This window comes from Rutidosis leptorrhynchoides, chromosome 2 (assembly GCF_046630445.1).
Source record: "Rutidosis leptorrhynchoides isolate AG116_Rl617_1_P2 chromosome 2, CSIRO_AGI_Rlap_v1, whole genome shotgun sequence".
Classification (NCBI taxonomy): domain Eukaryota; kingdom Viridiplantae; phylum Streptophyta; class Magnoliopsida; order Asterales; family Asteraceae; genus Rutidosis; species Rutidosis leptorrhynchoides.
This window is the reverse complement of record NC_092334.1, coordinates 434,087,406-434,100,117: the sequence shown is the minus strand read 5'-3', so window position 1 is coordinate 434,100,117 and position 12,712 is coordinate 434,087,406. Positions and strand designations below refer to the sequence as shown.

Genomic DNA, 12,712 nt, shown 5'->3' with positions numbered 1-12,712 from the left:
AAAGATGATATTATCTTTTTTGTACTTCATTGATCAATTAAGATTGATTTCTTATTGTAATTAGTATGTACATCATCTAAGTTTTAATAGTTTCAGAACAGAAAAAAATCAACACAAATATAACAAAGTTCATTTTTGAGTTTTTTGTTGTGAATTTTTTTTCATCCAACTTCAGATGCTTGTGAAAGAAAACAGTTATTTTCGTATTCTTTTTGTACTTGAAATACATTTATTACATAAAAGACCATTATAAAGAAGAATTTACATAAAAGATGATATCTTATCACCAATAATCAAAATTCAAATATCATATCCTAACATTTTTTTTATCCACACCTCTTAAACCTGTCCTTATTATTTCCCTAAATGATTTCAATTACAAGAATTGTCTCGAAATAACTTATTGTTACATGATTTTGGTTTAGCATCAACCTATGTTGAAACATTACGTTAATGTGGAAAAATTAAGTTACAAGAATTGTCCTGAAATAACTTGTTGCACGGTTTGGATTTTAAATATTACTGAGTGTATTTGTGTGTGGTAGAGATCTAGGGAGAAACAATAAATAGATAAAAGTGTAAGGATCAAAAGCTATTTAACTGAGGGATTCATGACGGGCTAACGTAAAAGTTAGCAAAAAGGATTAAGGAATAAAAAATACGAAGAAAAAACTGGTAAAAAATCAAAATTATAAACTTTTTTCGTTGTCTCGTAAGTCCGTTAATCTGTCAGATAGTTAGCATTTAGCGAAAAGGATTATGGAATAATTAAATATGAAAAAACTGTCAAAAAATTCGATTTATTTTTTCATTTTTTTAAAAGAGCATTTTTTGCAACACATATGAACACATAGACTACCACATAGACTTTTAATGCAACACAAACTAACACATATACTCGATCATTGTCACGCTTACTGACATGCTTAATTGCTTACTGACATGCTTAATTGCTTACTGACATGCTTAATCGTGACATGTTGACTCGGTCTACATGACATGTAAGATCAGCTAGTGCCATGCAGACTCAGTCTACATGACACATAAGCTCATAATGCCCCACGTGGTAAAAAAATTAAAGAAAAAAATTTTCTTTGTAAAACTCCAAATTTTAAGCTTATATTTCACTATTTCGCAAGACTGTTAATTTGTCACTTAGTTACCACATTTTTTTTTTTAGCAAAAAAACTAAAACGTTCATATCAAAAGAGACTTCAACAAAAATTGAAGCTCCAAAAGAACATACAACCAAAGAAAACCGAGCTCAAACAACTATAACAAAACCTAACCGAGCTCGAACTAGACAAAACGAAAAAAGAATACATGAAACATAGACAAACAACAAACGAAGAGAGTGACCAATCAAACATTCGACGAAAGATTAACAACCATCTCCACCGCAACCTCGCACCCGCACAATGATTAAAAACCATCTCCACCGCAACTCGCACCCGCACAAAAGGAAAAGTTAAGCGTCTTTGATGAATTCCCCGAATTTCTCCATTTCGGCCTCTTGAACCCTACATCTTCTTGTTTTCTTCTCTTTAGCCGGATTCAACGGTACATCCTCCGTGTAAATGGGTGTGGCTTCCACGACTTCGGACTAGGCCACCATATTTTGTTCTTAAAGTTCTCTCCCATCAAATGGCACACGAAAGCTGCTGCAAGTTGTACTATGGATCACACACACACATATATTATATTTATATTTAATTATATATATATATATATATATATATATATATATATATATATATATATATATATATATATATATATATATATATATATATATCAGTATTTATATGCATGTATATAAAGGAATGATCAAATAAAAGCACTCGTCAGTATAAACGATTTATAGGCATTGACACATACTACTTGTTGCATGTATAAAGACCAACTTAACGTACAATAATTGACTATGATCTATAAAAGCTCGATTAATTCCATCAAAAAAAGTAAATCTTTTCATGACCCAATCACTAATTCTTTGATATCAATCCATTATATATTGGGGTTTCAGGTTTGCAGAAAGCATACGAAACTATATAAAAAAAATATATCGTTTATTACTTAAAAATTAAATTATGGGTGAAGAACAACGAACTCAAAAAAAGGGTACTTCAACATTACCAAGCTCCAAAGTCGTCAGTACCCGCCGTCCGATCAATAAAAGAGTCCAGAATATGAAGATGACATTTCTTTGTGGGCTAATAACGTATCTTGTCCTACGTGGCACTATTGGTTTTGGTGAGTTTCCTTCATTTCCTGAAGAAGGTGAAATCACAATTATTCTTAATTATAATTATTCACTTGGTGCAAAGATCTCAAATTGGGATTTACAAAGAAGTTTGTGGCTTAGTGAAAATCAAGGTTTTCCAAATGTTGTTAATGGTAAACCAAGAATGTTGCTTGTTACTAGCTCATCACCAAAGCCTTGTGATAGTCCTATTGGTGATCATTATTTGATGAAATCATTTAAGAATAAGATTGATTATTGTAGGATTCATGGTATTGAAATTGTGTATAATATGGCTCCTTTGGATACAGAGTTAACCGGTTATTGGGCTAAATTGCCATTAATTCGCATGTTAATGTTGGCGCATCCTGAAGTCGAATGGATCTGGTGGATGGATAGTGATGCGTTGATTACTGATATGGTATTTGATCTTCCATTATGGAAATACAAAGATCATAATTTAGTTATTCAAGGGTACTATGATATGTTAATGAAAGATAAATCTTGGTATGCTTTAAATACCGGCGATTTTTTCTTGAGAAATTGTCAATGGACGTTGGATTTGCTAGACGCGTGGGCCCCAATGGGCCCACAAGGGCCGGTTCGTGAAGAAGCAGGGAAGATTTTAACATCTAATTTAAAAGATCGGCCTGCATTCGAAGCTGATGATCAATCGGCTTTGGTGTATTTATTGATTACGCAAACTGAGTGGATGGATAAGGTTTTTCTTGAGGATAAGTATCTTCTTCACGGATATTGGGAAGGTTTGGTTGATAGATATGAAGAAATGATAGAAAAATATCATGCTGGTTTTGGTGACGATAGATGGCCTTTTGTGACTCATTTTGTGGGTTGTAAACCTTGTGCGCTTTACGCGCATTACCCTGTTCATAAGTGTGTGAGTAGCATGGAGAGAGCGTTTAATTTTGCGGATAATCAAGTGTTGAAGTTGTATGGATTGAGTCATAAAGGACTTTTAAATCATAAAACAAAGAGGATCGTAAATGAGACTGCGACTCCGTTAGAGTATGTGAATCAGGTTGATATTCGACGTGCGGCTCAAGTGAATAGTATCGACTGAACTTTCATACAGAGTCATTAGTTCAACAAGTCTTAGGACTTAAGCAAAGGATACATATTAATTAAACGCAAACATTTATATATCCTACTTCAATTGAAGATGAAGACGATTTACGTGTGAACTTTAATGCAGAAATTTAAGTGACTTTCGATTAAACTAAAATTGTAGCACACACTACACGAATACTAGACTTTCCCGTGACGCTTTTGCCAACGACGAATAATCATTGAAAAAAGCTCCACTAGATGACAAAATATTAAATTTTTTACTGGCTTTTATCGACTTTGTAACCAAAGCATACATCGATGGCATGTCGTCGAGAATACTTTTTGCTTTCTTATTTAACCAAAACATATATCGATGACATGCCTTCGATAATACTTTTCGTTTTCTTTTTTAATTTTTCTTTGAAATTATGTTGGCTCCAAAAAGAAAATAAACTTCGTCAAAATATGTTGACGACGTATCATCGAATTATGCTACATTTTTTATATATAACCTGGTTAGTATTTTAATGTTATTTTTCATCTACTGATAACATATCGTTTGTAGTGATATAATATGAACTAGTTAAAAATGAATTGTCCTAACTTAAGATATTTGAAAAAACGTTGAATAAGTACCAATGAGCGGTGTGGGCCATGTTTTACTTGGGCAAAAAGAAAAGTATCGAAATTAAAAAAATGAGAAAAAATATTAGAAAATGTGAAATTACTGAAATACCTCTATATATGCAACTGTGAATGTTAGTGTTTATACGAGCATCTTAATAATTTAACATGGGACACGTTTAGTATAGTAACGACGTGAGAAAATTAGTTTTATATATATATATATATATATATATATATATATATATATATATATATATATATATATATATATATATATATATATATATATATATACTAGGTTTTTAACCATTCAGGCTTGCCTGAGTGGTCACCGAGTTGCCCAATTAAACACACCACCCGGGTTCAATTCCTGGCTATGCCAAATTGTTCAAAAAGGGAGTGTGACTAGAGGGTGCGCATAATGCGCAATTCACCCGGTACCAGGTCTCGCGCTCGGGGGGCTTGATTACCCGAGGTTTTACCTTCTATGAGGGAGCCAATGTGCTCGTTCATAGGAGGGTTTCCTCGCTTACCCAAAAAAAAAAATATATACTAGGTTTTGAGTCCGTGCGTTGCACGTCAATTCAAAAACCGTTCCAAAATTCTATATATAGACATGCATAGATATATATGACAGCCAAGTTATCGATACGGGTTGGATAGATATAGATTACAAACATGAAGAGAGATACGTGTTAGAGTTAAGATTATCAATGCCAAGTTATATGATGGTGCATTTGGATGTTAATTTGATTACAACCTTCAATTTTTTCGGCACATTTAATCAAAACCTTTGATAATCCATTGATAATTGATGGGACCGTTATTTTAGGGCTAGATTGTGATAATAGAGAAGTGTTATATTTTTTAATTAGTTCCTTTTAATACGTTTCATTGATTGATATATTTTTTTAACATCAATATATTTTTTAATCATTCTAATTAAATTTAATTTTCTTCTCAGTTATTTTTTTTTTATTAACTTGTTATTATAAAAAATTATGAAGATATAACATGTGTAAATTCCATTTGTCATTAATTTCTATTAATACTCTCCTAATGACACCTATATATATATATATATATATATATATATATATATATATATACTAGATTTTTATATATATATATATATATATATATATATATATATATATATATATATATATATATATATATATATATATATATATATATATATACTAGATTTTTGAGCCCGTGCGTTGCACGGGTGTGTAAAAACCCGTGCAAAAATGTAATTTGCAGTTCATAATGGTATGTAAATATCGAGACTAAAAAAAGTGTAAGAATTATTTAAGAGCCCGTGGTGTTGACAAATTTTAAAAATTCTTTTGAGTTTATGAGCCCGTCGTGTTGACAAATTTTAAAAATTCCTTTTGAGTTTAAGAGCCCGTGGTGTGACGAATTTTAACTGTTCTTTTGAGTTTAAGAGCCCGTAATATTGATGAATTTTAACTGTTCTTTTGGGTGGTGTTAGTAACTTAATGTCTATAATTTTTTTTCTCACCATTAATATCTTTTAATATATAAATTATATACTACGTGATATTTAGAGTACAATGAAAATTTTTCATGGAATGTAACATTAGTAAAGTTTAAATTATATTATTTAGAATTATTACATAAAATTATTTTTTGAATAAAAGTGTAACCCACGAGTTTAATTTTAGAAAGGTGATTAGTCATTTCAGCAAAATAATGATACTCGGGGGAGTCATTATGTATAATTAATATTATCATAGTTATATTTGTGTGTTCATAAATAATTTAAGAACTTAAACTGTAAATTCAAATCATTTTTAAAAATTTTAATATCATAGATATTAAATAACTTTCATATTTCAGCAAATTGGAAAAAAGGTATGTTAGTGTGAGCATGTGTTTAATTTGTTTGTAAATGAATAAAGGAGTCGCAAGAAAGGTTTTATTAACTTATAGTATTGAGTTTTTGAACAACATTGGGACTGGGTTTCGGATATTAGGTTGCCATTATAGAATATATATATATATATATATATATATATATATATATATATATATATATATATATATATATATATATATATATATATATATATATATATATATATAGTGGTAGGATCAAGAGGGATGTAACCAATCGGGGGGAAGCGGGGGGAAACAAAATTTTTTTTTTTTTTTTTTTCGTTTTTTGTAAAAACTTTGTTCACGAACATTATAGATGGGATGAAAATATGAACATTTAATAAAGACACTTTGTGATAAATGTTTTTATTTTGGCGGGAAAACGCTCGAAGAAGTAATATATAACAATTATCGTGTTTTTCGAGCGTATGTTGAGGTTTTAGCTATTAGGGTTTAGATATTAGGGTTTAGAAAATTAGGGTTTAGGGTTTAGATTTAGGGTTTAGATTTAGGATTTAGATTGAGTTTTTAACACGAACGGTTTAGAGTTTAGGGTTTAGGGTTTAGGGGTTTAGGGTTTAGGGTTTAAGGTTTTGGGTTTATTTCCATAAACCCAAAACACCAAACCCTAAACCCTAAACCCTAAACCCTAAACTCTAAATCGGGCTAAATTTTACTTCACAAAACATGAAGAAAAAAAACGTTCACATTCTTTATGAACAATATTATCTTGAATGTTATTTTTGTCGATCGTTTTTCCGCCTAAATATTAACATTCATCACGAAGTGTCTTTTCTAAATGTTCATATTTTCGTGTGATCTTGATGCCGGAAAAAAATTACAATAAAAACGATTTTTTTTTTGCTCCCCCGCTTCCTCCCGATTGGTTACTTCCCCATTGATCCTGCCCCTATATATATATATATATATATATATATATATATATATATATATATATATATATATATATATATATATATATAGGGTAAGGATCCAGCGCTAAGTGGGTGTTGGTGGGATAAGGGGATAAGTGATTTTGTAATTTTTATATCTTTAGTTCTATAGCTGCGATTTAAAAAAAAAATTATTGGTATCTATTTTCATTGTGTAGATTCAAAAAAAAATAATTTTTTTTTAACTGGAGCGTTAAGATGCATCTGATGCATGTTATCCGCTGTTTGATGCATGTTAACTGCTTTTCATGCATCAGATGCATCATAACAAAAAACAAAGAAAAAATGACTTTTGATTGAAAAAAAAACAGTGTGTAGGGTTTAGTAATTAGGGTTTAGGGTTTAGAAAATAGGGTTTTAGAAAGTATTAATATAGTTACATTATATGTAGTAAATATGATTTTATATAACTAATAGTTATTCGATAAAATAATATTGATAATAGTAGATAAAAGGTGTTTCATTCTATAATAATAATAATAATAATAATAATAATAATAATAATAATAATAGTAGTAGTAATAATAATAATAATAATGATAAAAATGATACTTTTAATAATAATGATAGAAAAATGATAATTTAATTAATACCTTGAATAATAATAATAATAATAATAATAATAATAATAATAATAATAATAATAATAATAATAATAATAATAATAATAATAATAATAATGACAACTTTACTGAAATGATAATTTTTAATATTTTTAGTAATAAAAAATAATAATAACATAACATAACAATATTAGTAATAACAAAACTATAATGTCTATAATAACAATACTCTTACTAATAATGATGTTAATAATGATTTTACTAACAATAATACTTCTAATAATAATAATATTAGTGATAATATCTTATTTAGATCATGCCTTAATTATAGTTTTACTCATTTTCATTTTTGTATTCATAATTTATATGTATATATAATTATAATCCTTACAATAACTCTTATCATAATACTGATAATAATAATAATACTAAATAATAATACTTATAACACCAATAATAACGCAATTAATAATAATCTTAATACTAACAATAATAAAATTAATTGGAATAATAATAATAACAATAAATAATAATAAAATTTGTGATAATGAGAGTTATACCCTCCTAAACGTCATCGATCATAATCGTCATTCATCATCACCATCGTCCATGATCATCACGATCTTCATTATCATCATCATCATACTCAATTCATAATCATAAAAAATAATAATATTATTAATAGTTATGATAAAATAATAATAATAATAATAATCATAATAATAATAATAATAATAATAGTAAAAGATATACCATTATCATTCTCATTTTCAAGTTTCATTATCATTATCATCACATCTCGACATCATCATCATCATATCTCGGCATCATCATCATTATATCTCGGCATCATCATCATCATCATATCTGGGCATCATCATCATCATCATCCTATCTCGGTATCATCATCATCTTTATACCTCGGCATCATCATCATCTTCAATACTACATGAATCATAATCACAAATATTCTTGTCATTCATCGTCGATGGTTTCGTTTCATCATCTTGGTTCTCCGGTAATCGTCATCCTCATATATATTAACATCACAGACATCATCACCTTCCTCGTAACATCTCTACAATATCATCATCAGTAACACATCATCTACATCGTCATCATCGCTATCATCATCTTAATTCATTGTTCACGATCATCATCTTACACCGTTATCATCATTCATCGTCGGAATAACCCTACCCGCCATCACGATCATCATCATCCTATATTACTCATCTTCATCGCGAACCCTATCATTACCATAATCACTATTCATCGTCTCTTTCACCCGTCATCACCACATACCCTGCTCAACTAACAATCATGATCATCGAGTCATCAACACAGAAAGCAAGCTTCGAGTAACATTATTAGCCCGGGTTGAATGAAAATGAAAAAGAAAGATGAAAGAAAGAAAAAAAAATATACGGGTGGCGACCGGTGGTAGGTTATAGGGGTGAGGGTGACGGGTATGGTGGTTTAAGGTGGTGGTATTCTGGTGGCGGCGAGTCTGGTGGCGGCGAGTTTCTCTTATCCCTCTCTTACGGCATACATACATATACATATATTACATATATATAGATATATATATTATGTATTATATATAATATTTAATATTTAATATTAATAATTATAATAATTAAAAATAAAACATTTACAAGTGAATGATTAAAGTACAGCACAGTATACACAAAGAGTTATCCTCTGCCGACAGTTGATCCAGGATAGGTCTATCGTGTTCATTGCTAAACAGTTAACACATAAAATGTTCCTAAAAATTCTCAAATTTTTAGATTAAAGGTATTTAATTATTTCACTCATTAACTGTTTGAAACCTGATAAAAAAGGTTCTAAAAATATTTATTTTCTGTTCCGATTTATATGTACGGAGTACTAATATTTAAATTTAAAAAGGTAAAAATACTTTTAACAAATCTAAAATCTTCGTAATCAATTTATAGTTCAGCTTTTGTTTTAATCTATCATAAACTTATATTAAATCTATATGAACGCTAATGAAATGTCAACCGAGTATTACTGACGTTTACTAATTAAACTCTAAATCATTTATATTCCCTTTCTATATATAAACAGTTTTCAAATAGCAAAGTTAAATACTAAAACAATTATATTATATATTTTTAAACAAATAGATTTAATATAACTATGTATGTTTACAAATAATATTTATTTACATATTTATACACATATCTATATATTTTATAGTTTCCATTAATCGCATTTTACTTTATTTATTTTACAATATAAATCATAATAATCATCCTATATAATATTATAAATTATATTTCAAATTATAAATACCTATATAAATATATATATGTTATCTATTTACAATTAGTTGTTCGTGAATCGTCGAGAATGGTCGAAAGTCAAACGAATATATGAAACAGTTCGAAATATTTGTGACTCAACATTACAGACTTTGCTTATCGTGTCAAAACTATATAAAGATTAAGTTTAAATTTGGTCGAAAATTCCCGGGTCATCACAGATACGGCCCAAAAGCTAAATCTCACGGCCCAATCAATCAAAATCCGGCCCAATCGAAAAAGAATTTAATTCGGTCCAACAACATTTCACTAACCCTTTAATCCATTATAAAAACAAATGGGTGGGTCTCTCAAAAAAAAATACAACGATAGCAGCTGCAGTCAACATCACAGGAACTGTTAGTAGCAGAAACAACTATTCATCATCTTCAACATTGAGTATTCATTATTCATCATCATCGTTTTACTTCATCGTTACCATCTGTCATTATCACATAAAATCATACTCGTTTATAGTGTGATTCATGTATCATCGTCAATGAGTCGCCAATACCTTCTTCATTGTTATAACAAGAAACAGAAAATAGAGTAACAATCTAACTCTCGCTGTAGAATTATTATTGTCCCATCTGGGTTACGACCGAAAAGAACACAAAAACAATTAATAACGTAACAGATAGTGTTGGTTGGTTGGTCGGATGGGTTTATTGATTAGTGAGTTGTGGTGTATAAACCGAAGTAGTTTAAAAAAAATGATGGTTTGTTTCAATGGTGGTATCCGATGGTGTTAGGGGGTGGTTAAAAATTATAAGTAGCTGCGATAGTGGTCTGTTCGAAATAATGGTAGTATAGCAGCCGTAAACGAATTAGAATAGGAAGGACACTAGGTGTTGCAGATGTGGTTCGCATCTAAACAGAAGAAAACAAATAAACGGCATTAGTATTCCAACCGTAGAAGTTTGTAGGTTTAGGTGGTTTTGATTGGTGTTGTTGAAGTGGGTCTGTGGGTCTCGGATACAAACAGGAAAACATAGAAGATAGCAGCGTAATTTGGGACAGTGAGGTTTCGTTGGTAACATATACATAAGAAAAATAACAGTTGCAGTTGCATCGAATTAAAATGGAAAACAAGAGTGATGGTTTGTCTAGTTGTTCATGGCTACAAGATAACAGGTGGCGGTGGTATGTGCATGATTGTGGGTTGTGAAGGTTCGAACAAACTTAACCAAAATAAGATAACAGCAGCACTTGTGGTGATGATGATTATTGTGGTTGGTGCTCAACAACATGAAAGAAACAGAAAAAACAAAGTATATACTTATGGTGGTTTCACGGTTTAAATGGGTTGGAGATGGTAGTCTTTGAGGATTGTTCTTGAAAGGTAAGGAGTGGCGGTTTAGGGAGGATAATGGTCACAGTGGTTGTAGCCGGTTATGGAGTGGTTACCTTCGGTGGTGGCTTGTTGAAGATGAATAAGAGGAAGTAGAGTGATGGTTTAACATGTATCTAGTGCAGTGTAAATGTAATATATATTATATGTACTTGTGCTTATATATAAAGAAAGAGTGCTTGTGAGTAAACAACAAACACAGTAACCTTAATGTTTAATATAATTCACGGATGAATGAAACAATTGGTGTCCTGTTTGTGATTTCAATCACAGAAAGCAAGAGATAGTACTTATATTAATTAAATATAATATTAATAATTAATATTACATTCATTTAAGAAACGTGCAGGTAATTTCTGCCGACAGTTTTTCACGGACTGTGTATCGTGTACTATTTGAAATCAGTGGCGGATAAAAGTCTTCGAAAAAATCCCAAATTTTTACAGTAGTTATATTTATATATTTTGGTCATTATGGTATAAAATTCGAGCATTAACTATTAAATAAAAATTACATTAATTATTCACTCCCAATCCCAAGTAAAATATAAAAAGTTTTAAAATTCAACAAATGGTTCCTAAATATATCTTTAATAAGCCTAAAATTTATAGAACTCATTTTCGGATCACCGTTTATTTTAAAATAATATCAGTTTGAATTTAACATGCTTAATATCAATCGGAACATCAAATGAGTATTACAATCATTTAATATTTATTTTTAATACACTTTATATATATATATGGATATGTTTAGATAATAATTATAATATCCTCTTTTTATTTATTTTACATAATTAATTTTTAATAACAACAACATATAATATTTTGAATTATATTTCCAATTATTATATATATATATATATATATATACACACATAACTATTTACAATTAATTGTTCGTGAATCGTCGGAAACAGTCGAAGTTCAATTGAATATACAAAAATAGTTCAAAAATTTTGAGACTCGACATTACAGACTTTGCTTATCGTGTCAGAAACATATAAAGATTAAGTTTAAATTTGGTCGGAAATTTCCGGGTCGTCACATAAAATGACAACCAATATTATCTTAGTCGGACTCTGTGGTTCCACAGGTCATTAAACTAAATACCTTTAGCATTTACGTTCACTTAATACCTAAAACATATCATTAAAATGTTTCGTTTAAACAAAGCCGTGGTTCAACGGGTCATTTCACTAGTTATATTTCTATACTAGAAATGAGCAGATTAAAATCCACTCATGAGATCATGTTTCTTTGTAAATAAAAATTAGATTTTTAAAAAGATAAGAAAAACATCTCTGAGGCAAAAATGGTGGTTAGTATTATGATATTTTCACAACGAATCTCAAATTTAAACTCACTAACAACTTATAAATGAGGATGACTAGAAAACAGTCAGAAATGATTATGAAATAACTCTATTAAGCCGCGTATAAATAAGTAAAAATATTCTCTCTCATCAGAGAGCTTGAATATAGAAAAACTCCCCGCTTACCTTTTACGTAAAATTATATGGCTCATCATTTTTGTTTATCTTTTGTGTGGAGTTATGGGGCTCATTGTTTTTGTTTGCAAGGGAACGAAACATATTATGTTAACCTAAACTTGTTCTAAAGCATGAATCAAAATATGGTTGCTATATTTTTTCTCTGACGAAAGAAAAAACCT

The 12,712-nt window shown here is 29.5% G+C and overlaps 1 protein-coding gene across 1 annotated transcript; it reads left to right on the top strand.

Annotated features, from left to right (window-relative positions):
* The first annotated feature begins 2,090 nt into the window (after positions 1 to 2,090).
* Positions 2,091 to 3,323, top strand: LOC139889228 (probable xyloglucan 6-xylosyltransferase 3). The gene has a single exon (XM_071872190.1). The coding sequence runs from the start codon at positions 2,091 to 2,093 to the stop codon at positions 3,321 to 3,323; it is 1,233 nt and encodes a 410-aa protein (XP_071728291.1).
* Positions 3,324 to 12,712: the final 9,389 nt, after the last annotated feature.